This window comes from Canis lupus, chromosome 28 (genome assembly GCF_003254725.2).
Source record: "Canis lupus dingo isolate Sandy chromosome 28, ASM325472v2, whole genome shotgun sequence".
NCBI classification, from domain to species: Eukaryota; Metazoa; Chordata; class Mammalia; order Carnivora; family Canidae; genus Canis; species Canis lupus.
Window position 1 is genome coordinate 12,718,699 of NC_064270.1, and position 27,429 is coordinate 12,746,127.

The 27,429-nt window shown below is 41.0% G+C and overlaps 3 protein-coding genes across 11 annotated transcripts in view; 2 read left to right on the top strand and 1 right to left on the bottom strand.

Moving 5' to 3' along the window:
* The window catches only part of ENTPD7 (ectonucleoside triphosphate diphosphohydrolase 7), a 39,994-nt gene extending 33,562 nt beyond the window's left edge, over positions 1–6,432 (top strand). Inside the window, exon 13 of the mRNA XM_025466865.3 lies at positions 1,324–6,432. Coding sequence (XP_025322650.1) covers positions 1,324–1,555 — 232 coding nt within the window. The 3' untranslated portion in view covers positions 1,556–6,432. The remainder of the gene's footprint in view (positions 1–1,323) is intronic.
* Positions 6,433–8,835: 2,403 nt separating this feature from the next.
* Positions 8,836–27,188, bottom strand: LOC112672182 (cytochrome c oxidase assembly protein COX15 homolog). 5 transcript variants are annotated; one of them, XR_004810359.2, is made up of 10 exons: positions 25,310–25,495; positions 23,930–24,120; positions 22,163–22,285; positions 21,470–21,656; positions 19,086–19,253; positions 16,774–16,855; positions 15,056–15,210; positions 13,339–13,452; positions 11,812–12,108; positions 8,836–9,157 (listed from the first exon to the last, which is right to left on the bottom strand). XR_004810359.2 is itself a non-coding variant. In XM_025466867.3 (9 exons), the coding sequence occupies exons 1-9, from the start codon at positions 25,397–25,399 to the stop codon at positions 11,977–11,979; spliced, it is 1,242 nt and encodes a 413-aa protein (XP_025322652.1). In that variant the 5' UTR covers positions 25,400–25,533; the 3' UTR covers positions 8,836–11,976. The 5 variants fall into 5 exon arrangements, 4 of the variants coding, with proteins under 4 accessions (XP_025322652.1, XP_048959469.1, XP_025322655.1 ...); XM_025466867.3 differs by having other exon boundaries at positions 8,836–12,108; positions 25,310–25,533; XM_049103512.1 differs by lacking the exon at positions 25,310–25,495 and adding an exon at positions 25,170–25,300 and having other exon boundaries at positions 8,836–12,108.
* CUTC (cutC copper transporter) overlaps positions 25,539–27,429 on the top strand; it is a 38,475-nt gene continuing 36,584 nt past the window's right edge. For 2 of the 5 annotated variants that reach the window (XM_035708196.2, XM_025466872.3), the window contains exon 1: positions 25,540–25,762. In XM_035708196.2, coding sequence (XP_035564089.1) covers positions 25,702–25,762 — 61 coding nt within the window. In that variant the 5' untranslated portion in view covers positions 25,540–25,701. Of the gene's footprint in view, positions 25,763–25,835; positions 26,184–27,429 lie in introns of those variants that run through there. The other 3 variants (XM_049103514.1, XM_025466871.3, XM_025466873.3) reach the window with 3 other exon arrangements.

The window sequence follows — 27,429 nt, forward strand, 5'->3', positions numbered from 1 at the left end:
TTTACTTAACCAGTTCTAAGATACTGAGTGATAAACTAAAATGTCATTCTTAGGTTCCTGTAGAAAGCATCTGACTAGAGAAATGGGATAGGCTGTGTTATAGTCATTCTAGAGATCATATAATTGATTTAGAAGGCTTTCTGGGGGGCAGAATTAGAACAAAGCACATGAGATGCACTTAGGGGGGTATTGTCATCAAGCTGTGATAGCCTGATGTCTTGCTCTATGGACCATAAGATAGTTGGAATAATTTTTAGGTTCTTTCTACCCTGGATTATTTCAGATAAACTAAAATGAATTTTTAATCTTTGCTGCCTGTTTCCATAAACTCAGAAGACAGGCAGCTGATAGAAGTGAAAGAAGTGGGGAGCTACAGAGTATGCGCTCCAGATGAAGCTGACTACTGTACAGAAATGCTGTTCCAGCATCTGCCAGTTCTCATTTATCAGGACAAGCCAGAAATCCATACTTTATAGGCAGTCTTTCAATTTGGAGATTCACATTTTAAGAAAATACTGCAGGTCAAGCAAAACAAAGATGCATTTGGTATCTGGAGCAAAGAGCAGCTTCTGTTCTGAGCAGGCAGTCTACTGCTCTTTGGCTTACAGATCTCATTTTTTTCCAGATTACAATCCTGTTGATCAGGTGACAGCTTTCTCTCCATATATTCTAAATCCTTAGGAAGCACAGTCAATTTTTTAAAAGATTCAGATACAGTCTGATTTCTTGTTTGGATTTAGAGATCACTCTATTCTTGTTAGTACTGTATTTACTAACTTGTATGTATGTATTTACAGAAAGGTATGGGGTCACTGTTAAAACTAAGGTTATAGATGATCAGCCTTATCTTACTATTCATTTTTTTGCCTTCTGATTTTGTCCCCAGATTCTGGAAAATGTAGGCCTATGACGCTCCCTCTGTAGGCCCTGGCAAAGAAAATACAGGATGAATCACATAGCAGTGCTAGGGCTGGAGACATTCTTTAGCTTTGCTTGCCCTGTGAAGCTGGTATCCTAGTACATTTGCATGAATAGAATGGTATAACACCACTGGCCTTTTTGTTTTTAATTTTATTCATTTATTATTGAGAGATAGAGAGTGAGAGAGAAAGGTACAGACATAGGCAGAGGGAGGAGCAGGCTCCATGCAGCTCCATGCAGGGAGCCTGACATGGGACTTGATCCCGGGTCTCCAGGATCACACCCTGGGCTGAAGACAGGCGCTAAACCGCTGAGCCACCCGGGCTGCCCCCACTGGCCTTTTAAGTCAGCCTATTTCTCTTTGAAATTAACATTACTTTCTACCTTCAAACTCTTCCCTAGGGATCTACGGCAAGAAGGTGTCCGGCAGGCCCATGGTAGCTGGTTCCGTCTCTCCTTTGTCTACAACCACTATCTCTTCTTCGCCTGTATCCTGGTGGTGCTACTGGCCATCATACTGTATCTTCTGCGGCTACGCCGAATTCACCATCGACAAACTCGAACCTCAGCTCCATTGGACTTGCTATGGATCGAGGAGGTGGTACCCATGATTGGGGTACAGGTGGGGCCTTGAGGCCAGACAAGGACTTGGGAAGCTCCTGTACCCCACAGTTGCTGCCCATTGAATTCCACCATTTTCTTGTACTGGCCTCAGATGCTGCTTTGCCTGACCTTAGGATATTTGGCCTTGGAATTTCTACCTTAATATCTACTTTAATTCCTTTTCAATATCCAGGTCCTCTTCTCTGAGAGAAGCTGTAATTTAGTCTGTGAAGAACTAAATAATGAGAGTTTGGTGCTAACAAAGAGGACCAACCTTAGTCCAGTTGAAGCATGCTTCTACTCCTTTATCTGAGAGGTCTAGTGTGTTCCTGGCATCTAGACTTTTCTCCCCTTGCTAAAGCATGAAATTTGGCATTGGGTAAACTGGAAGCTTGGTTATAACCAAACTTGGAGCATCTGATACAAAGCTGAAGACATTCCAGCAAGTGCAGCAGCCCCTTCTTTCTCTGTAACAGAGATAATCATTTACATGGAGATCCACACCCTTTAGTAGGGAATCCAAGATATTTGCATTTCAGTGGAACATATAGGAACTTCCACGCAACCAAAATAACATAGTTTCTTTGCTTACTTGACAAAGAAGCCATTATGAGTGTGGCCCAAGATCCCTGATGTGTTGCTGATGTTAATTAATTAGTATGTGATTTTAAAAGGTTAGAAACCCTTCTAAATGAATGGTCAAAGACTAATGATATCTTATGTGATACCTGGTATGCCCAGGATAGAAAATGTTTCTGTGTCTATGCTTCACTGGCTGTTTGGGCATTAATTTTTCTTTTTGAGCCTTAAGTGTACTTGTGGGTGGAGAAACTGATGCGATTGGAGATCTGGATTTGTCTGGTTTTAAGTTACTGTCTGTAGGCCTATTTCAATGAGCCTCTTTACAGCAAAATTCAAAAGGGGTTCATTTATTTCACTAAGATCAATATATAGTTCAGAAAGGGGTGTATTTGGATTGTTTTTAAAAGAAGGAAAGAACAGCATCAGGAGAGTGGGCAAAGGCAATAAAATCCAAGCTCTTACTTTTTCGGAGAAATAGAAATTTTCTCAATTTGACCCATGGAATGTCTGAAAAGAAGCAAATTCTAAACTTAGGAATAAATAGATAAATCTGCTAACAAGCCACCTGGCAAATTTCAGAACTTTTATTAAGAGATTGCTCCATCACAGACAGCATTCCCATTAATGAGGAGAGAAGAAAAGCCATATGATTACATTTTCATCCACTACCTTGCAGGAGCTTCGTTCCTCCTCTACATGTAGCCTTTAAATTGCACCTTCCCCCATGGGATCTTTTTCACTTTATCCTGTCCTACATGTAGCCTCCGATGTCCTTCCCAAGAATTGCTTCCAGATTTGAAGTAGCTTTCTTTTCTTTTTTGTCACTTTATTTTTAGGGTTAGATGAGTACAGTAAATGATCCCTGACTGTAATGGGGGAGAAAAGTAGAATTCTTAAACCATAAATAACATAGTGTGAGCAGAAAGAAATTAAATGCTTCATAAAACAAAAATAAATCAAGATCCTCCTGGAAATAAACTGAGATGAAAACTCTCTGTTAGTTGGTAGGTGAAAAGATGATGAGTCTAAATTGTTTTCAAAACAGATAAAAATGGATCTAGCAAAGAGTCTTCTAGTTTTCTCTGGAACTATTTTTACTTTCATTAGGGCTTTGTGTCACAGCAGTTTCCTTTCATCTTTAAGACTTCTAAATTGCCTTGATTTTGACTTCTTCTCTTTGGGTCCCTGTGAGTGAGCCCTCACCTTGAGTGCTGCTTAGAAATAATGTCAGAACATGTTTTTTTGCTAGCCAGTGCCTCCCCAGGTACTCTTTTTCCCTCATCTTGGTTTTCTCATGAGATCTTCTCAGTGATCTGGTCAAAAGCTACCTAATTAGCTAATAGTGATGACATTTGTGTGCTGGAAATGAAGCTGCAGCAGGGAGGTGGTGAGGAGTCCAGTTTGAAAACTCTTTATTAATGAAATTATTCTTCCTCCTGGTTCTAAAAATGGTAGCTGCCATCTATTAAGCATTTATTGTGTGCCATACACTCTTCAGAATTTTATGTATATTATTTAATCATTATGACAGCCTTTTTCAGATGAATATTACTTTTTGTGTTTTTATAATTGAGAAACCCAGGATATCATACGCTTATCCTTTTTTTCAATGTAAATGTATTATTCTTAATTTATTTTAATTAGCTTTTAACTTTTTGTTTAGTGTATTATATCCTATTTATTATTTTCATATTATAGGACCTAGGCTTGTCTTTGTTACCACGAGTATGACTTTTCAGAGTTCTATGGTATAAACATAAGAAGGACATGTTTTTATCATACCCCTCAGAAAAACTGAGTATTTGCTATTGGTATTGGTTCCTGTGCCTCTTTCATTGTTCTCAATTAATCATTTTAAATGAAATCTCATTAGGTAGAAACAGAAGCCACTTATTCTTGGAAGGCCAATTACTTATATGTATTGCTTTCTCATGATCATCCTGTGAATAGAATTGATCCATCTTGTCTTTTAGCCCTTAGTCTTTAAAGATTTCTTAAGATCTGTGTTTGTATTTCTGCATTTTCAGTGGTTTTCCTGTGAAGATAATTACAGTTTCATTAAAGTCACATCCCAGAAGTTCCTCTGAGTCTTACCAACTAGTCTTCTATGAATAATAATTTTTTTTTTAATGATAGTCACAGAGAGAGAGAGAGAGAGAGAGAGGCAGAGACTTAGGCAGAGGGAGAAGCAGGCTCCATGCACCGGGAGCCCGATGTGGGATTTGATCCCGGGTCTCCAGGATCGTGCCCTGGGCCAAAGGCAGGCGCTAAACTGCTGTGCCACCCAGGGATCCCCAATAAATCTGAATAGTTTTAGTACTTCTTATCCTTACTGCAAATGTCAAAATCAGAGTCAGTGGCTGATAGGGGATAATGCTTTATTAGTCTTACGATGGCACAACTCATCACTTTTCTCTGAATTCTTGTTACTAGAACATAATGAAAATATGTATAATATCCACATTTATGGCATTACATTGACTTAAGTTGCAGTTAACTCTAGGCCAAATTATACCATCTTTGTTTCTGTACCTTAACTCCTTGGATTGATTTTTGTTGGTTTAGGGAATTTAGTCACTTTCCAACAACCTTATCTTAATCTTTCATGTTATCCAAAGTATTCCACCTCTCCTCCCCTCAACCTGACAGCTTTCTTTAACTTCATAGGCATTGGGCAATGATTATTAAAATGTGGTTATTGAGTCTGTCATGCACTTGCTCAGCTAATCTTTTCAGATATTAGCATTTAGTATCACATGCATATTTGTTGTCATTGTTAAGGTATAGTTGACATATAATATCATATTAGTTTCAGGTGTACAACACAATGACTTGATATTTGTGTACACTGCAAAATGATCACCACAGTGAGTCTAGTTTCCCCGTCACCATATAAAGTTATGTAACATGCAACGTGGTGTTATTGACTCTAGTCACCATGCTGAACATTACATCCCATGACATGACTTATTTATGACTGGAGTTTATACCTCTTGACCCTTCTCTGTCTTGCTCAACCTCCCTGCTACCCCCATTCTGGCAACCACCTATTTGTTCTCTGCATCTATGAGTTTTTTTTCTTTTGTTTTAGATTCCACATATAAATGAAACCATATGGCTGTCTTTCTCTAGTTCATTTAGCATAGTACCCACAGGGTCCATCCACATCACAAATGGCAAGATTTCATTGTTTTTCATGGCTGAGTAGTATTTCTCTATGTGTGTTTGTGAGGGGTGTACATCTTTATCCATTCATCCATCAGTGGACACTTTGGTTGTCTTCTTATTTTGGCTATTGTGAATGCTGCAGTGAACATAGCATATATCTTTTTAAATTAATGCTTTCATTTTCTTCAGCTAAATACCCAGAAGCAGACTTGCTGGGTCACATGGTAGTTCCATTTTTAGTTTTTTGAGGAACCTTCATACTGTTTTCCATTATGGCTACACCAATTTACATTCCCAATAGTGCACAATAGTTCCCTTTTCTCTATGTCCTCATCAACACTTATTTCTTTTTGATAATAGCCATCCTGACAAATGCAAGACGATATATCTCATGGTTTTGAGTTGTATTTCTCTGGTGATTCCTGATGCTCAGCATCTTTTCATGTGCCTGTTGGCCATCTGTATGTCTTCTTTGGAAAAATGTCTGTTTAGGTCCTCTGCTCATTTTAAAATCAGATTGCTTATGTTTTGTTATTGAGTTGTAGGAGTTCTTTTTATAATTTGGATGTTAACCCCTTACCAGATTTATGATTTGCAATATATTTTCCCATTCAGTATGTTGCCTTTTTGTTAATGGATTCCTTTGCCATGCAGAAGCTTTTTAGTTTGATATAGTTTCATTGTTTATTTTGGTTTTTATTGCCATTGCCTTTGGAGTCAGATCTAAAAAAATACAGCCAAGAGTGATGTCAAGAAGCTTATTGCATATGTTCTCTTCTAGGAGCTTTATGGTTTCTGGTCTTATATTCAAGTCTTTAATCCATTTTGAGTTAATTTTTGTGATGGTATAAGATAATGGTCCAGTTTCATTCTTTTCCATGTGGCTGTTCAGTTTTCCCAACACCATTTATTGAAGAGACTGTCCTTTCCCCATTGTGTGTTCCTGCCTCCTTTGTTGTAAATTGAGTCAATCATATATGCAAGGGTTTATTTCTGGGCTCTCTTCTGTTCTATTGATCTGTGTATCTGTTTTTATGCCAATACCATACTGTTGATTACTATAGCTTTGTAATATAGTTTGAAATCAGGGAGCATGATGCCTTCACATCCATATTTACATTTTTGAAATAAAATAACTTCTCACTGGTATTATCTAAATAGATGGCTCTTTCTAATCCTTTTCCCATGCTTTTGTTTTGCTTTCTGTCAGGAGTGAGACAAGTGGGTGGTATGATATAGGGGAAAGAACACTGGTGTCACAAACAGCAGACTTGGATTCTCGTCCTGGCTGTGTCATTAACTAGCTCTGGTACTCCAGGCAGGTCACTTGCCCTCTCTGGTGCATTTCTCATTTGCAAAACAAGGTGGCTGGACAAGATGCTCTGACCTTAGTTCCAAAGGGAGAACCATTGGCCTGAAGAACTAAAGGTGAGAGCACAATAGGAAAGTGATAGTTTCAGGAAGAGGATTTTGGTCTTTGGTTCAAAAGACCAGGTTGCCCAAAGGAGAGCCGGTGGTCATCTCCTACTTTATTCATTGTCCCTGACATTAAGGTTGATGGGAATGGAGTTTCCAATAGCAATCATTAATACATAAATTTCAGAAGAGATTTTTACAGCTGGGATGTTAGAGGTCTGTCTTCTGTTAATCTCCTTGGTTTCATGGATGATGAAATCGAGGCTGAGAGCAGTGGTAATATGTGCAAAGTCACAGTGAGTGGCCTCTAGGATTCCATTTCCTCTGTTCTCTACACTATAAATACATACCTTTGACAGCTGCAACAAAATTCTCATTGACAGAATCTTCCTGCAAGATTATGTATTTCAATAGAATCTATTCTTTATAATAGAACTGACTACAAGTAACCATGCCCAATCTTTGTAACTGCTTCTGATACTCATTTGTGATTGCTTTGCTCACATTTAGGAATAAACTATAAAAGAAATACTTTGTCAGAAATAGCACCAAGTTGTTAGTACATCTATTCTACCCTCTATATTTCTTTTAATACTTTTAAATTCTAGATGTTTCTTTTAAACAATTTGCTTTGTTTTGTATGATTTTCTTAACCGCAGCATCTAAGCAATTCATTTGATGGTTATAATTGAAATTATTTAAGGTATAAATACCTATTAGATCTACCTCATTAATGAACTTAGCCATAATTCTCGGGCAGTTCTCAGACACTCCCTTACAGAAATAAAATGCTGTTTGTTTTTGCTGTCTTTAAATTTTTCATACTAATTCAGAACTAGTATCTAATTGCCCTGTGTGCTGTGTTATGTGATGGAACTTCATTTGAGATAAAAAATTAAAGTAGAAGTAGCAACCGATACTTCAGATTCTCCCATGGCAGCCTTTTAGGTCATGCTTAGTTTCAGAGTCCTGCCACTAGGGTCATACACTCCATCAAACTTGAAAGGATTTTGTTGGTGTGAACAAAAAATACTTGTTAAAAAACAAGGACTCTTTTTTTATGTACTAATAGACTTCCCTTGTATTATTACATATTTCCCTTTTACTCTAATTCATTATTTCCAGTTTGTTAGTACCATCATTAGAGGGACAGAGGAGGTCAACATCTGTTGACCGTTTTCTCTGGAAGTCTGAGCACTACGAAAATCCTTTTATTTGTAAAACTGAGTCATTACTCATACTGTAAGGGCTTTTTACTTTTAAAGTGTATTCAATCATGGCCTGCCATTTCTATAAAAACCAAAGTTGAAACAAATTTCTGAAGCACAGGATGTTTATAGCCACGCATGTATGACTTCAGGCGAGCCTGAGGACACGTCTGCTTCTGAGCCTTTCCTTTTTAAGCAGTGCTGCCACTCACAGCCCCACTGGCGGCCTCCCACGCTGCTTCTCCGGTATTAAGGTAGACCTGGTGCTCTCCTCAGGAGCCCCTTCTGCAGAGGACTTGCCCAAGTCTGGCCTTTTCAGACTGCTACTGGGGAAGGCTCTACACCTGATGAGCTTCACGACTCTTTCTCTGCGAGCAAGGATCCAAGACAAATACCTTGATTTTTGGTAATGCTGTCACTATGTTGTATTTGAAATTCTCATTCCACAGTTCCCCTTTTGTTGAAGCCCTGAAGTTTATGCCTTGTCTCCTCCATTACTTCTGTCTTCAACAATGAACTCCACAGTGTTGAATGGCATCTTTCTATTAAGACCCACAGCCAGACACTCCCTTCTTGCTTTAAAAAAACAAAGGCTACCTATATTGCATCACTTTTGGGAGTTGCTAAGACTGTGTGTTTTTTAAAATTAAACTATTTCATTTCACTCAACAGTTCTTAAATTGTTAAATACTGTTAAATCAGTGTTGAAAAAAAGTGTAATGCGTATTAGAGAGAGATACATTGTCCCCTAGGCAGGGACATGGGTGTATGTGTTACACCTGCCAATACATAACCCACCAATCGTTCCAGAACTGGAAAGTGCTACAAATCAACTGGTTATCCTAATGTCATAATCATCACCTCTTAGCAGTAGCTAATCATTACCTCTTCTACCATGGACATCTGTCAATGTAAATTAAAGACAAAAAATTCTGGATTGATAACAAAGCTAGGTGTTTTAATTTCCTTTGATCCAAAAACAACTGACAGAATTATGGACAGGCTTTTAAAAATATTAAGGGAAATTCACTTGATTTTCTAGGTATGAGGACTTATTTTGAAGGAAGTGTCTGGGACTTGTCTGTAATTGTCAATTTTCCATTCATTCATGCAATATTTGGTATATGTCTGAAGCTGGGAATAATGCAAACATAAAAATAATTCAGATAAATCTCCATTCACCAAGAACTCATAGGGAGGCACAAGGGTTTTACATAGCTAAATGCAACCAGAATCTGTTTTTCCAAACTTGAATTCATCTGTAATAAAAGAAAAATGAAGTAAAACATCTGGAACTTGAACTTATTCTTTGCTACTTTGTTGGAGGGAACTGTAAGGCACAAGCATAATGGCTTTTGGGTTGGGTCAGACTGCCCTCTGCTGGCTCAATTATTAACCAAGACCACCTCAGTTTAGGGATCATGAGATGATCGATAGGAACCTACTCCAGTGACCAGTTTACTTTCTTTAAAGAATTCTATCTAGAAGAGGTGATTACCGTGAACACATAAGTTCAGATTAAATGAGATGGGGTTGGCTAGAAATTCACAGGGGATGGGAATAAGCTGGTCAAAACTTTCTAAGGTGACTAGGCTGTCAGGTCCTAGGCCAGTGGTGCCCAATTGTCTGCACACTGAAATGATATAGGGTACTTAAAATATTACCACTACTGCTTCCAGAGATCATGATTTAATTGGTCTTGGGTGAACCTTGGGGCTTAAGATTTTTTAAAATTCGAAGATGAAAAAAGTTAGAAACTATTAATAACAATAGCATAAGCCCCAGGGTCCGGGATTTTTTTTTTTTTAAATCAAAGACAAACTATTTCTTTTGTTTTGCTAAGAACCACTTGAGCAAAGTAACTGTAGGTCACAATGAAACTCACAGAATATTGGAGTTGAAAAGGAACAAGATCATCTAACTCAGATTGTAAATGGGCAAACCTTAGGCCATTTATGGCTTCCATATGTGTTCAGCCTGCATCATGTTCTAAAAAACCTGAAATCTGCCAACCTTTGAGAGCTTTCACATAAAAATCTAGATGTTTTGTTTCTTTAATAAATCCAATCTGACAACTCTGGATCTACATAAATCCAATCTGAGCAACAGGCCAGAGCTCAGCAATGGTGTAAGCCCTTAGCTGGGGTCCCTGCTCTCCATTTTGCCACTGTCTTCACCAGCCATTCTCTAGTAGGCATTTGTTTTGCTCCAACTCTTGCCTTCTACAAAACTAAATACTAGCTTTCTGCATTTCTTTTTACCCATTGCTCCCAACTCTGCAGCATAAACTCATTCCTTCTGCATGAGAGGGCTTCAACTTCTGAAGGGCAGCAATCTTGCTCTCTCCAAATGTTCTCCAGCTAAATACCCCTAGTTCCTTCAAGTACTCCCTGTGGGGTGTGGGGTGAGGACTCCTCCCCATCCTGATATCCCTTCCTCTGGATATGTACTTAGTGCTCAATATCCTCCTTAAATGTGGTACCCATGGTGAAACAGCACTTGGACTGAAGTATTCTGAGTGTGGCTGTGACACTTCTATTGATGAAATCTGAAACACCACTAATTTTTTTTATCAGTGTCATCACATTGTTGGTGTGTTGAGCCTGTGGCCAACTGAAATCCCTGTCTTTTTTAATATGAAATGGTAATGATGCCAGCTTTCTCCACCTCAAATTTGTACAACCTATTTAATTAAAAGGAGGATGTTATATATATTTTTTAAGATTTTATTTATTCATGAGAGACACACAGAGAGAGAGGGAGAGGCAGAGACACAGGCAGAGGGAGAAGCAGGCTCCATGCAGGAAGCCCAATGCGGGACCCAATCCCGGGACTCCAGGATCAGGGCCTGGGATGAAGGCGGCGCTAAACCGCTGAGCCACCCGGGCTGCCCAAGGATGTTATATTTAAAATATGTTTAATTTCATCTTGATGGTGCCACTCTGGAACCATTGAGTTGTGACTATCATCTATATTATATTAGCAATGTTGGGTTGTTCTATCCTCAAATCTGATCTTTGTGATGCCTTCATCCAAATCACCAATTTAAAAAATTAAGTTGAATAAGAGCCTTGTGAAATATCCACAGAGACCAAAATTACAACAATTCATTAAACAAATTTTTTTTAATGTATCTGAATAGATGTCCATGCACTACATATACCATCAAGGCCATACTTTAATTATCCGGGAGGCTTTTAGGAAACCCTTTCAGGAACTGATTCCCTTCCATTCATCTGACCTAGTGATGTAACAGCACTATCAAAAGAAGAACTAGGTCAGTGCCTGATGAATCCAAGTGGGTTACCAGTGATTATCTCCTTTTCTAAGTACTTATAAGACATTGTGCTACATATACACATTAAGCTTGTCAAACTCTACCCTTTCCTCATTTTGAAAATTGATACCAGAAGACACTATTTTTCACTGAAAGCTCTCTGGCTACCTCAGGGTGTGCTAGTCCTTCCCTTTGAATCTTCACCTGATGGAAGTGGAGTTGAGATCATAAAGAATTTCTACTTAGGCATAATTCAGGACTCAGGAGGTCAAGGAGACAAGAGATCATGAATGTAGAGTATCAAGAGCTTGCCAACATTAAGAAATCTGAGACAGGGACACCTGAGTTGCTCAGTGGTTAGGCACCTGCCTTCGGCTCAGGTCGTGATCCTGGGATCTGGGATCGAGCCCTGCATCGGGCCCTCTGTGAGGGAGCCTGCTTCTCCCTCTGCCTATGTCTCTGCCTCTCTCTCTCTCTCTGCATGTCTCTCATGAATAAATACATAAATATTAAAAAAAAAAATCTGAGACAGCCTATTAAGCAACAAAAGCAGACGTTTCTTTCTCTACATTAAACATGATTTTCAAAAAGAAAACTAAATTTATAAATATTTAGAAAAGGACTCTTTAAACATACTTAATGACACTCTTGATCCAGTGACTTTGTCAAAAACAAAGAATTTTAAATAACTTGACCAATTTGGAAACCCCTTGGTATGCCAAAGTCATCCTTTTAGAAAACTTCAAGTTCTTGTGCTCTCTGATGAGCACTTTGGGTCCTAGGAAGCTGATCTTCTGAGAATTATTTTGGGACTCTTCGGAGTTCATTCATGAGCCAAAGGGCAACACTGAGCAGAGCCAGGGAGCCCGACTGGTGAGTGGCAGCCAAAGGAGTCGGAACGTACATCAGCAAAGTGCTAATGCCTAAGCCCACCTGTTAGAAAGGAAAAGGATGCAGTAAAAAAAAAAAAAAAAGAAAAGAAAAAGAAAAGTTAGGAACCACAAATTCTAAACAGAAATGACTGAGCACGGACAACCAGACACATAACCTCCATGCAGTCCTAGCAAAACCCTAAAAAGTATTATTTTAAAATTCCCACAAGTAAACATACTCACAACAGAGGAAATTCAAACAAAATAGATAAACCTGAAATTTTCCTTAATTCTCCTTCATCCTAGCCCAGCTCCCCTCCCCAAAGATAGTTACCAGTTTCTATACACTTGTACTTTTGTATGTATGTTAGCAGATCATATGTTTGTGTTTTTAAAAATGGGATTGTTCTGTCACTTGCTTTTTTTCCATTTCATTTATGTCTTGAGATCTTATTATTTCAAACTGCTACACAGTATTACACAGTATGGGTGTACCATAGTTGTTTATTTAGATTGTTTCCAGTTTTCTTGTTTTACTATCACAGCAATTCTGCCACAGATTACTCTGTACACAGCTCCTTGTACATTAAACTACTTCTAGGGCAGGCACTAAGAAGTTAACTTGCTGAACCAAAGGATTATATACTTAACATTTTATTTTATTTAGATTTTATTTATTTATCTGACAGAAAGAACACAAGCAGGGGGAGTGGCAGGCAGAGGGAGAAGGAGAAGCAGACTCCCTGCTAAGCAGGGAGCCCGACCTGGGGCTCCATCCCAGGACCCAGGGATCATGACCTGAGTGAAGGCAGATGCTTAACCAACTGAGCCACCCAGGTGCCCCTACATTTAACATTTTAAAAGCTATTGCCCTCTGAAAAAAACTATACCAACTCATGCTCTCACCATTTTCCTATGCCCATGCCAATACCCGCTTATCTTCTAAAAAAAATTCTCCCCCCAATCTGACAGGCACAAAATGACATGCACTGTTTTAATCTGCTTCTCTTTGTTTTTTTTTTTTTTTTCTCTTTGATAATAAGTGAGGTTAAAGACCTTTTCCTTTCATTGTTCCTCTGGTGAGAACTGTGTATATTGATAGCCTCATTTTATTTTCTGATTATTAATTCATACTAAGATAAAATCTTAAATAAATCAAATAATAAAATTTATTTATATAAAGAGATAATCAATATTATAAATACTGAAAATATTTTCCCCTAGCCTGTCACCTTTCTTTTTTAAACTTAGTTTTGGAGACACCCTCAGACCAAAAAGAAGGGGTTTATACCTGTGTATATGCCAAAGCTAGCAGAGTGGCTGCTGCCACCCTGGTCCTTCGAGGAAGGGGAATTCTCCGGGAGAAGAAGTAGAGTGCTGTCACGGCTGTAACTGAAGTGATTCCCTGCAGGGAGGAAGGCATTTCATCAAGTGCCAGGAAGAAATGTTTCACCCTCCTGGTTTCTGCTCATCTTCACATCTCTCCTCCAGAACCAGTGAGTAACCACTAAGGTTTCTTGTCCCAAGCACAGAGAACCATCTGTGGCTCTTCCTATGATTACTCCTCAATCTTCTCCACAATCTTCTGCTTCCCACTTAAACACTCATGTTCTCCAAGGCTTGACCTGCAGCTTCTGCACCTATCACTCCATACACTCTCACTCTCTCCTCACATGGGTGCTTACCCTTACTTTTTAAAATCACTCTTTGCATCCTAATGCCTAATTTTATCTCCTCTCTAATCCTGTATTTTAAAAGCAGGGCTAAGCCCAGCACATGAGGGTTATTTTCCTGGGCTGTGAGTAGAGGATGTAGTGGTGCTGGCAGCTAGTGCTAAAAACAACCTAAAGTCTCATTTTCATTTCTCCCCACTGGCAACAGGATCTCCTCCCTGCTTCCATGATCTCAAGGAGAATCAGTGCTATGTACGACAGCACTTCCTCAGCTTTTAAGGTAACTGGACCAAGCCCCAGTGCTACCTTTGGGGATCAGAGTCCTCTGGACCTCTCTCTTTGGTCCATCTCACACCCAACACACCTCAATCTGATGGCATCCTCCATCTCCAGCCCAATACTCATTGCAAAAGTCCCATTCCTGGGTGTGTGTGTGTGTGCGTTTTCTTAGATTTATTTATTTATTTATTCATGAGAGGGAGGGGGAGAGAGAGAGAGAGAGAGAGAGAACGAGAGGCAGAGACACAGGCAGAGGGAGAAGCAGGCTCCATGCCGGGAGCCTGATGTGGGACTCTATCCTGGACTCCGGGATCACACACTGAACCAAAGGCAGATGCTTAACCACTAAGCCACCCAGGCGTCCCTCTTGGGTGTGTTTTAAACATGCCACAGAACAAACTTTGGGATCCTCCCCTTCATTCCTACAGCCGATCTTCTACTACTTAGAGCATCTCTGTGGTCCACCATTCTCTTCAAGTCTCACTCGCCTATGCAGCCTAGAGCCCTCTCACTATCACCTGCATTACTACAACAGCACCTTTGCTTCCTGCTGCCTTCTTGCTGCCAGTCTTTCCCTGATCCAACTTATCATGCCCAGGCTACCAGGCCAATCTTAACATGACCCACAGCAGGCCCTTAATAAATATCAGCTTAGAGAAGATGAGAAATATTTATGATGCTCTTAGCTGCCTGGGATTTTGCTTCAGCAATCACTGTCTTTGCCCTCCTCTCTACTCAGCCTCATTTCCACTAAAATGACTCTCCTATGTGTGTGTAGGACACAAGGAAGTTATCCTTTGCTACACGATTAAAGGCATATTTGAACTTCAAGAAGATGGCAGTTCCTGAAAGCCAGAATATGGCTGGAACGGGTGTGGGTAATTAGGACAAAACATCCCATCAGAGAACTGGTGCTAAATTTCTTTTAAAAAGAAAAGGAAATCTAGTGCCCACTCTACTCTACCCTCTCTAGTACTGCCATCAGTGCTTCAGACACCCCAAAGCCTGTGAGAGACTCCCTGGGCTCAGCAACCAGTAACCAACAGCCAGACTTACCAGAATCCGGTGATCAAACTGCACCATGGTGGGATTCTCAAAAACATTCCTCAGGATGGGGGAGAAGGTAAAAAGATCCTCTGGGATCCAAGATTCTCCCATCTTCGGGAAAGAGTTGTAAACAAGTCCAGCATCCAGCCCTGCCACAAAAGCCCCTATATTCCAAGGTAAATGGCATTTATTAAAGTGAAATGAAGAGATCAAATACTAGTTCTGACATAGAAAAAGTCTAATATCCCAGAGTTAGACAAATGGAATAGTCAGAGTTAGACAAATGTAATAGTCTACAGAAGGGGTTCTCAAACAGAGAATATACATCATCATCACCATGGGAACAACTGCATCCTCACCTTCTCCCACCCCAAGATCCTGGCACATCTCTCGTAAAGGAGTGAACTAGAAGCTCTAGAACAAGGCATATTGGATGGAAACACTGCCTTAAGTGACTTTGATACCCTCCCTATCCCACAATGAACTCGATCTATCCTGGAAATGCTCTTCCCCCCGATACCTGCATAATTTACTCCTTCATTTCCTCAGGTCTCCACTCAAGGTCACCTTATCAAAGAGATCTCCCCAATGATCCTATGTAAGACAGCACTTCCTCAAACTCACCTCTATCCCCTTATCCTGCTTTATTTTTTCACAGTACTGAACACCATCTGCCATATGTTTTCATTGTTTATTATCTGTCTTCCCCAAGTGCTCAAAAAAATGTTTGTTGAGTGAACACAAAAGTGAAAAAATTTATAAACTAAATCCTGGATAAACACATATCCACGAATTAATGGATGACTAATTCATTATTTATGATCAAAGATGACTCAGAGATATTTAGATCACATTCCTTGTTTTTATAAATAGCATTTATAAAGTCAAAATTCATGTTCTTCCACCAAAAAAGAGAGGATGTGAATCACTGGTTTGATGGTTTTCTTTAGAGCAGTGCTACTCAACAGAAATTTGTGATGGAAATATTCTATATCTGACAGCCAATGCCATAGCTGTTAGCAACATGTGTCTATTGAGCACTTGTTCAATAGACACTAAGGAATGACTAAGGAATGAAATTTTAAATTTTACTTAGTTTTAATTAATTTAATAGTCACATGAGGCTAGGATTAATGTATTGGACAGTGATAGGGTAGAGGTGTGGTTTAAAGAATGAAAAAGTCTCTGCTCCATCTTTGAGAAAAGGATTTTTCTCTGATCCACTTTGATATAATGTAATAACAGTACAATAATGGTTACAGAATAACAGCAAACAGGCAATGGTTACAGAATAGTAACAGCTAACACTGGCATCTAGCCTTTGCTACATGCCAGGTACCATTCTAAGCACTTCACATGTATCACTCATACTTTTACCATCATCCCCATTTTACAAATGAAGTCATTGAGGCCCAGAGAGGTTATATAGCTTGCCCAAGGTCAGAGAGTTCTTAGATGGTAAAACCAGGATTGGACCTAGGCAGTCTGGATCCAGATAAATCCTCAATGTTTTTGTTCAACTGACTGGAAAGCAGGGTTTTTGGAAGTGAAGAAGGACTAGAAAACAGAGGGTGAAGATAGTATGAGAGGCAGGTGTGAAAGAGAAATATGAAGGTGAAGGAGAAAAGGACAAAGCATTTAGCAAGAGCCCCCTCCCCACCCCTAAACCCCCCACCTCCCATGAGGGTGGGACAAAAATAGAGCATGCTGGATGAGAAGAGTCCTACCTGAGAGAGCAGTAAGAAACACCAAGCCTGCTGTTCCATGAGCGCATCGTCTCAACCACAGGAGCTGACGAGTTTCAGGCAACTAAAGAAAAGAAAACCATTCAGATTTTCTGTACTGTAGAAACTAAGGAAAAAAAAAAAAAAAAAAAAGAAGAAACTAAGGGAGGCAGCCAAGATCTCAAAGGCCAAAGCCAGTGACAATCTCAGGTCCGATCTTCTCTGACCCCTAAATAGGTTAAACACTCCCAGCAGATATTCTGTTCTAACATGCATCATATTTTACTACATTTATACATGTACTATTTGTCTTCCCTGCTATCCCACAAGTTTTGTGAAGGGAGGAACTGCCATCTGCCTTTCATGGTGAAGTAATCCTAGCCCAGTGCTTTGTATGTAACTACTCAATACATATCTGTCCAATAATGATTTGCATTGTTCAAGGGAAAAATGCTTCACCATGGTTGAAATGATGTGGTTTAAGATATAGGACTAGATTTTCATGTTGTTTGTGATATTTCGTGTTTGGCAAATATAGTCAGAACCAAAACTGTGTAAAATCCCTAAACTAGGGGATGCCTGGGGGGGTGGGGGGGGGGATGGTCTATTAAGCATCCAACTCTTGGTTTCAGCCCAGGTCCTGATCTCAGGATCATGAGATCCAGCATGAGCAGGGAGGCTGCTTGAGACTCACTCTCTCCCTCTGCCCCTCCCCACTGTGTGTGTGCCTGCACCACTTGCTCTCTCTCTCACTCTCTCTCAAATAAGTAAATCTTTAAAAAAAAATCCCTAAAGTAGAGATTCTTGCATTTATAGTTTTGGTAAAATCAAAATTTGGTTTTTACTATAGCAATTTCTGATACTAATCAGTGAATCAACAAACATGTACTAAGAATTTTATAAACAGATTACCATAAGGATACAAAGGAGTTAAGTCAGAGTGCTGCCCTTAAATGGTCTATAGTATATGAAGAGTGAGGCATCATTACTGAGATATCAGTTTATTAGTGCTGTCCAACAGAACTGTCTGTAATGATGTAAATGTTCTATTATCTGCACTGGCCAATGTGTGGCTAATGGGGACCTAAAATGAGGCCACAGCACACGAAATTTAAATAAAATAAAAAGTTACTTTTATTTAAACTTTAATAATCACTTTTTAAAAGCAAACTTAATTTTATTTAAACCTAATTAAAATTTAAATAGCCACATGTAGATATTGTGTTGGACAGCATAGTATTATATGTTTGACTATCATCTCAAATCCTTCCTGTAATTAATGGGATATAAATAAATAAAAGGAGGAAAACAGGAAATGGTACCTTTCAGAGTACTATTTCCAACAGAGAGTGCTTAGGAGTGTGTGGCTATATGTGTAGGTATGTGAGTGAATGCATCGATATGTAGGTGGACAGGGGTGCCAGATGACAAGAATAAAAAGAAAGAGTGGGTTTTCAGCAAGTACAGTTATACATGTACCCAATTCATTTGAGAAGTTTGGCTTTGTGAAGAGAACAAAAATTATTCTGATGTAGATGATCTACTATACCAATGTTTCAACCCCATCTGGCTTCCCTGTGGGGATGACTGCCAAGTCCACAATGCTTTTCCTTATTGGTTCCAAGTACCTACTGGATAATTCTACTTAAAAGTCCTACTGTCATCTCAAACTTCTTTCCATCAACAGGTTATCCAGATCAACCATGACTTCCAAACCTAAAATAACACTCATCTTTAGGAAAACCATTATTTTCCTTTAATTGACATGCAGGAAAATACTTTTAGGCAAGATCATTACGATCACAAGATCAGACCTGTCAGACCTGATGAATGGTAGTAGGTCCCCATCTAAAGAACAAACAACCCCCATGGCTCTTTTATACCATCAAAGGTCCAGAAACAGCTCTCATTCTGGTCTTCCTCACCTGGCCAGCCACCATCCCCCTGAGGGTCAGAAGTGGCTGGGATAGCTCTTGTTACAACCCCTTCCCACCTTTTCTACAATTTGTGTTTTCACTTTTCCCAAAAGGCAACACTGACAGAATATTTGGCTCCCGTACTAATTTGCCTTTGAATGAGTTGCTCCAGCTCAAAAGAATAATGGCACATTTTACTTTGCAGTTCCAAAGCTTTCCAGAGTCTCAAAGGTCAATGTTTGTCATCTTCAGCTATATCTAATTTCTGGTAAATTGGTAGATGTTACTAAGGGAATACGTGCATTTTGATTTATAACTTCCCGTTAGAATCAGAATTTCTGTTCCTCTGACCCTGTCAGCATCTGTGCAGATACACTAACAATACAGACTAACTTTTACCTTGTGCTGAGAGAGCAGCAGTGAGAGTGCAGTCCACAAGCTGGCACAATAGAGAACAAGGGCTGACCCCAGGTGGGCGGCGAGGCGGTACTGACTGACCCGGGGGATGTCATGGGAGTCTGGTTTTTCTTCTAATCCACTTTTCACCATATACCATCCCAACAGACCCTGGGAGCAAAAACAGAAGAGGCAAAAAAAAGGGCTGCATCTGTCCATTCAACTTCACTATGTGAGAAAGTGAGTTGTCAGTTATCAAGAGTACATCAGGAGTACCCCCTGCCTGCCCTCTCCTTTTCCATACCTTCCCATATCCCAGTATCCCAGGAGTCACACCCTACCCACATTTTCACAGATAACACAATAAATGCTTAACCACTGCTTAGATTACCATTTTATTGAAGTATATGCCAAATGTAGAAAAGTACACAGAAACTTAAAAATACTTGATATAATTTAACATTATGTAAGCCAGTGAAATTAATAATAAAAGGGAAGTTTTTTCTATAAAAACTAGATTGAGGGGTGCTGGGCAGCTCAGCTGGTAAGAATCTGCCTTCAAAAAAAAAAAAAAAAAAAAGAATCTGCCTTCAGCTCAGGTCATGATCCCAGGGTCCAGGGATCAAGCCCCACATTGGGAATCCCTGCTCAGTGGGGAGTCTACTTCTCCTTCTCCCTCTGCTGCTCTCCCTGCTTGTGCTCTTTCTGTCAATAAATAAAATCTCAAAAAAAAAAAACAAACAAAACACCCAACTAGATTGAATGTTTTAGAAGCACTTTGATAAAGATAACTGCTCATGTTAGTACAAATAGATAATTATAAAAGTTTTCAGTGGAGGGGAATCATAAAAATTTGTAAGGCTTTGCTGGCAGATTGCTTTGCAAATGTCTAAGTTTCTACCCTCTTTAAGGAAAATGAAATGAAATGATAGTTTATAGGGATGCAAGAGATCTGAAGTTAAACTCCAATCAGAGAACTCAAAGAACAGGCCTTAGCTCTTCATTAAAAAAAAAAAAAAAAAAAAAGAAGTAATGAAAGTACAAGTTTAAGCTTAAAAGTTCAAGGTATGTAGTATTCTGATTCCTTGCTTTAATTTTTTTAATTAACCAAACAACTGTCAGTTTTACTTCTATCAGGTAAGATACAGCTCTTTCATCCCCACCCTCCCAAGTCAATAGAAGCACGTCCCACCTCTTCTACATACATCTCCTCAGGAAATCTTTTGGGGCGTGTCTTGCCCCTTTAGTGATTACCCCGGATGTTCTAATTATTATCTTGATTTAATCTGCAAAGGACACTGGAAGACAAAGGAGTATACAGCGTGATTTACCAGCCCCACTTTCTTCTTTCCATAATCCTATTTGCCATCTTCAAGTTGCTACTTCCCTGGGAGTCTGTCTGTAGTGGTTTTTTTTTTTCCATTCCAAAATAAACTTTCACTTTGTTTCACCAACCCTCCCCTAGTTATTATTAGATATTTATTAATGTTTCTATTACCTCTCTTTTGTCTCTTCCATTTCCCCCTTTAATTCCTTCTAATTGCTTCTTATTCTTACTACTTCTGAGTTTAATTAACCAATTAGCATCTTCCTGATCAAATTCTGACGTTTCTTTGATGGTCAAGACTCTCTCTGAGAGCCTATAATCATGACCCAAATACTCGCATGTACCTTCTCTCGTATTCCTTTTCTTGACTCTCAGTCTCACACGAACCCTTCAATTTGAGACTCCTCAAATTTGCTTCTTTAACCATTCTAGAACAGGGATCCCATTCCTCATCTAGCAGACAAGTCAGAAAAGGGGAGGAAACAAGAACCCAGGAAGAGAGCCACGAGAGCAAAGAAACTCTTGTGACACAAAAATATATTTACTGGGGATCCCTGGGTGGCTCAGCGGTTTAGCGCCTGCCTTTGGCCCAGGGCGCGATCCTGGAGTCCCGGGATCGAGTCCCGCGTCGGGCTCCCAGCATGGAGCCTGCTTCTCCCTCTGCCTGTGTCTCTGCCTTTCTCTATGTCTATCATGAATAAATGAAAAAAAATTAAAAATATATATATATTTACTGAGGACTTACTAATTCCAGGCACTAAAGTACTTTATATGCATGATCTATCTCATCTAATAGTCACACAACCTAACCAGTAGGCCTATTTTTTTTTTTTTTTTCCAGTAGGCCTATTATTATCCCTATTGAAAGGTAAGGAAAGCATACTGTATATAAGGTAGTCAACTTGCCCTACTAAGTGGCAGGGTTGGGCCAGGCCTGTAACACTAAAATTCACTCTCTTTCCCATTTTGTTATACAGATCCAGATTCCTTCCTTAAAAACAATCCCAACTAGGAAGCTCTTGAAAGCATCTCTGGTTTCCCAAACTTGAATAAATCTTACCTGGAAGCAGACTAACCCACAAAGGGCAAGAACACGTCCTTTCATGCCACGACTGAGCCAGCCCTTTCTCCAAAAGTAGACAGCAGGCAGGATATATGCGAGACCCACGAGGCGACCCCACATTCGGTGTGAGTACTCCATGTACCAGATGAACTTGAATTCAGCTAATGTCATATCATGATTTAAGCTGGGTGAAAAAGGAAGTCAAAAAACAAAGGAAACATTCAACCGATTTTTATTTCCAGACAGAATATAGAAGCATTCTCAGTTCTTGAAGCTTGAAATGAAAGATCTGCCTTCTTCCTCATCAGTGACATCAGGATCACTTTGGAATTGGACGTTTAGAGTAGGGAGCTCACTAAACATAATTGAAGCAAGCATCAAGAAATACTGGAATCTAATCATTCTGAAATGCTTAAATAAGCAAGATTGGAAGGGCCTAGTAGGATGTTTACCTGATTTTTCTATTATACTTACCTTTTTTTTTTTTTTAAGATTTTATTTATTTGAGAGAGTAAGAGAGAAACATCAGTGGGGGTGTGAGGGGGAAGGCAGAGGGAGAGGGAGCAGCAGATTCCCCTGCAGAGCAGGGAGCCCAATATGGGGCTCAATCCCGGGACTCTAGGCAGGATCATGACCTGAGCTGAAGGCAGACACTTTATTGACTAAGCCACCCAGGCACCCCATACTTACATTTTAAATTCCGGAAATTGTTGATATTTTTGGAATTCTGTTTCCCATTCCTCTTGACTTGTAGGTGGCTTCATCTCCTTTATTAAATGCCAGTCTACCATTGAGAGGCCAGACTCTGTCAACCTTAAGATAGGAAAGATGCGTGTGTGTGCGCGTGCGCAGACACATACACACAGTGCTGGATCTTTCATAAATGTTTATAGAAACAAATGGATGTGAACTCAACCCCTCTAAAGGTAAACACATCATTTCATGGTATCCTTTTTTGACACCTTGCTTTCTTCTTACTGCTTAAAATTTCTCCAGAAACAGCTGCCATCACGTACAAATTTCTTTATTGTTCTCTAGATCCTTTCATTGAACTCTTTGCTTCTTTCTTTCACTAGCATTCCTCAACAGGTAAAATCTACCCTTACAGCAAAGAAACGTGCCCTAAATGAATAAGCAACATTATTTACACAAGGAAAAGAAATTTTTTACAGATATAAAATAGTTTAGATTCTTCAGCGAAGTTAAGCTAATAAAACTTACATTTGTTGCAGTTTCTCACAGCAGCCTATATAACATATGGTATTTTGAAATAAGAGCACAAGGAATATGGGGGGAATTTGAGGAACAGATACTGTATTAACACCAGACAGTATTTTCGCCAAAAGGAGTGAGGGTTCCTACAATCAAAGGCTGATGGTACCTCAGAGGCAGGAAATATATAAAATGAACCTGGAACATTTTATCCAACAAGTAAAGAATTAAAGGTTACTAGGATCCTATCAAAATGACCCTGGAGCCGGTTTGAAGAGGCTCCCATTGACTAAAGATAGAACAATCTGAGCAAATCATCAGTGCAATGGACTGAAACATCACATACAGTTAAACCTGTTCATAATACTTAAAAACCCAAACTCCCTACTGATCACCTTTGGAGGACGTTTGGGAACCAATTTATGATTTTCAAAGTTGGTAAAGAAAGAGAAAGATTCAAGTATTTATCCTGCTTTTCTTCTACAAACTGTATCTTAGGATAATTAAATTGTTGATGAGGGCCAGTTTCTCTTTAGCTTTGAACTAATAAAATATTATGGTTTTGCAACTCTAATGAAATCATGGACCTAAGCAATGATCACCAATGGCTACTGGCATCTCTAATGGACACCAGATATTTATGAATGTTGTAATCACCTGTGAAGTATTTGGCCCCCTGTTACCAACCTGAGTCTGATTAAGCGACAACCAGTTTACAGGAAATACCAGGGATAATGGGACATGTTAGACACCACCACAAGTATGCAGTTAGCAAAATCCAGACTGGTAAACTCCACAGGACAAATCAGTTGGGTTTCCTAAATAGCAAAAAAAAACTACAAAAAAATGGGGGTAGGAGGGAGAAAAATCTAAATCTATGAAGTTTCTTTACAGATTTAAAGAGATCTAAGAGGCATACAAGTCAATTGTGATATACTTGTGTGGATTTAATTCAAACAAACAAACTGTACAAACATTTTTGAGACAAACTTGCTATTTGTAGAGGGAAAATCACGCATAGCAAACAGGACCTAAAAAAGGCTTTATGAAGGGCTCCCAATAATAAAACTTTAAATTTTTGTATGGCAGGCAAGCCACCAGACGTGTCCTTCTTTAAGCCTCAATTTTTACATATATAAAATGAGGGAGCTAGACTAGATAATTCCTAAGGTCCCTTCCCCCCTGGTCATCCTGTGCTTCTACTGATGACCTGAAGCACTGATGCGCTACGGATGAATTACTCACCTAGTCACTCCACCAAGAATAACTGCTCCAGCCACTGTTCCACTGCAGACCAGGAGCCATCGGCCCACCACCCGCTCAGCAGCTTTTGAGGGAAGGGGCACTGTACCCCTTCCAGACTGCAAAGCTACTTCAGAGATGGTGCTGTACTGCCCTGGCCTCAAGGGGCGCCTGATCCCACAGCTGCAACCACACTAAGGATCAAGACAGACAAATTATAACTGGAGCCGCATGGAAAGGCCTCAGTCCACTGCTCTCACACACAATCCCACTGTGCCTAGAGTGGAGTCCCCCGTACGGCCACATCTCCACTGCTTCTGCCCTAGTAGACCATCATCTCCCATCGGGATTACTGCATCCACCCCACAACTGGTTTTCCTGTCTCTAGTTTTGCCTCACTCCAATCCATCCCCACGCTACATGAACCTTCTAGTCTCTGCATACTTCCCCCAGACTTAACTCTACACCTAGATATGGATTATTTTCTTTCTCTCTGACTGGGATGCTCCTTGCCCCTGATTGAGAATTTCTACTATAGATCTGTTTAGATGTCACCTCCTCTGGGAAATATTTCTAGACTCTCCCGGGTCTGCAACAGGTCACTCCCACAGCACACCGTACCTTCCCCATGTCAGCCCTTCACACATTACAACGTACTTCAGGTTCATCTGTCTCCATCCCTCACAAAGCTATGAGTTGTGGGACAGCAGTGTCTGGTCAGTCTGGCTCTTTCTCTCTGGGCACTTTCGTTCCTAACACAGTTCGCTTACATAACAACACCTTAATAGAGATTTGACAAATGAATTAACTGTGCCTTCCTCCAGGGCAGGAGCCTTTTGGTATTTATCTTTTCCTTCCCAGTTCCTAACACACAATAACCACTCAGTAATTATTTGTTGAGCGAATACAAGTTCTCTTCTGGCTCTGTCCCTGAGTCTAAAGATTCGTGCTTTGTTTCCTAACTTTAAACAACTTAAGCCTCAATTTCCTTCTCTGTAGAATCAGGTTATGGTGCCTTACCCGACTACCTGCGGGCTTTTAGCAAAAATCAAATACGTAGGTAAAAATGACTGAACTTTTATCATGTGCCAGACGCTTGCTGTATATGAGATTATTTAATCCTCAACACAACTTCTGAAGTAGGTACTGCTATTCCCATTTTACAGATGAAGACTAAGGTACAGAAAGGTTTCTTAACTTGGCCAATATCACGCAGCCAGTATATGGCAGGTTCGGATCCTACCTCAGAGGCTCTGGGCACAAAGAAATCCGTCGTGAATTCTAAGGAACTACTGCAATGTGATGTGGGGTTATCTATTATTTTTCTCCTGACTCTTTCGCCCCATGTCCGATTCCGCGACTAAGTCCACTGCGGTGCAGTACCTGTGCTCTAGGCGCCGCCCTAGGAACCAGGAGCCGGAGACACGGGCTCCCCACGAAGGCTTTCAGGGGCGGAAAGAGCAACCGCTGCATCCTGAAGACGGCGCAGAAATAAGCCACCTCCACCGCCCAGCTCTCGGCGGGCTCCCTCCTCCACCACCGAACGGAGAAGCACTTCCGGGTTATGCCGCACGGGCCCCTCCTCCTCAGAGGGCAAGGGCAAGTAGTGACTGCGCCTGCGCCAGCGACTCAGCTTCCGCGGGGGCTGCTGGGTCCGGGTGTCGGGGACGCGCAGGGGTGCGCGCAGCCGTGAGGCCGCGCTTCTTTGCTCGCGCGCGCCGGACCCCGGCATCCTCGTAGAAACCGAAGACGCACGAGGAAGGAACGCGTGGAGCATGAAGAGGCAGGGGGCCCCCTCGGAGCGGAAACGGGCGCGTATACCGTCCGGGAAGGCCGGTGCGGAAGGGGGCGGGAGGGGGCGGTCGGCCGATTTGGCCGTCGGGGGCGGGCCTGCGGGGGTTCTGGCAAGCCGGGTCGTGGCGATTGATTTCTGCGGGAGTGCTCGGCCCAGCCCCTCACGCCCCGCCCCCCGCGCGCGGGCCCGTTCTGCCTTCCTGACTAAGCGTGTGGAAGCTGAGGGCCTGAGGAGGAGCTTGTAGCGAGAGTGACGCGACGTGTGGGTTCGAATCCCGGCGCCACCGCGTCTAGTGTGCGACGGTGTTCAAGTTGGTTAACTTCTCCCGGCCTTACGTCCGCATCGCCACGCGAGGCCGCCAGTCCCCGCCCCGTGGCATCTCTGGAGCAGTTAGATGCCGAGCGCTGAGCACTGTGCCGTCCCCCGGCGACCGCTTGGGAACCTGTAGCTGCTGCGCCGGGGGTGAGGGCTGTCCCCAAGCTGCACAGCTGCCCCAAGTCCCGAGAGCTTGCTGCTTGCTGTGCCAGGCGGGACGGCGTGGCGGGTGCTACATCCCCCCCACCCCCACCCCCACCCCCACCCCCACCCCCCGCCACCGCCCCGAGAACTCCTGAGTCCTCCAGACCAGTGGTTCTCAAGCTTTTTGGTCTCAGGGCCCCTCCCCTTTCCTATCGAGAACCTCAGCTACCGTTTGTTTATATCGGCTTTATCTATCGGTGTTGACCGTATTCGAAGTTAAAACAGAAATTTAAAAATATTTATTAGCTAGAAACCCATTACGTATTAACACAACTAACGTGTGTGTGTGTGTGTGTGTGAAAAATAACTATCTTCCTAAACAAATAGAATGCCAGCTTTTTATAGTTTTGCAAATCCCTTTAAGATCTGGATTAATAGAATTGTTATACCTGCTTCTGCATTCGATCTGATGTGTCAGGTAGCCTCTTGAAAATTCCACTCCACCCGTGAGAGAAGGAGAGTGAACAAGGCAAATGAAGCCTTAGTATTATTATGAAAATACTTCTCACTGCACAGACCCTGGAAAGGTCTTAAAGGCCCCGGGAGCTAACGGAACTACCACACTGAGAACTGCTCCGAACAAATGTCTGATTCCTACAAATAACCTGGCTTCCCGGACAACTGTCTTGCTCTGCCTTCTGTGATAGCCTTGTGTGCTCTGTGTGTGCACCGCCCCCCTCTCCTGGTCCTTTCTCCCGTGAGGCAAATGGCACCTCTGCAGCACTGTCCAGTTGGATTGACGTGACAGCTGGTGTGGGCGGCTCTGCAGAAACTCGGAGTGAATAGAGTGCTGCTGGCTACGAACATAGAGTGGCACTTAACTCTTTCACAGTTTGAGACTGAAAATCTTCTTTTAAATAAGTGAGACAGTTGTAATTTGATGTAAGCAAATGATAGGTGTTTGTTATTCAAATCAAAAATAGCCTTTTTAAAAATGATAAAAGCAGTATTGGATAGAGAAAAGCAACATAGAAAAGTAAAAGGGGGAGGCGTACCTGGGTGGCTCAGTCCATGAAGCACGGGACTCTTGATCTCAGTGCCCTTATACCTTGGGCTCCACTCTGGGTTCCACGCTGGGGATTAAGTAGAGCCTTCTTAAAAAAAAAAAAAAAGAGAGAGAGAGAGAGAAAGAGAAGGAAGGAAGGAAAGAAAGAAAGAAAGAAAGAGAAAGAGAGAAAAGAAAGAAAAA

Bases quoted from the DNA above. Each gene is read 5' to 3' on its own strand.
- LOC112672182 (XM_025466867.3), bottom strand. From the start codon at position 25,399: ATGCAGCGGTTGCTCTTTCCGCCCCTGAAAGCCTTCGTGGGGAGCCCG. The intron at 24,121-25,309 runs GTACTGCACCGC...CTTGATCCTTAG, and splicing joins GGGCGGCGCCTAGAGCACAG to TGTGGTTGCAGCTGTGGGAT. The intron at 15,211-16,773 runs GTAGGACTCTTC...CTTGGAATATAG, and splicing joins GTTTCTTACTGCTCTCTCAG to GGGCTTTTGTGGCAGGGCTG.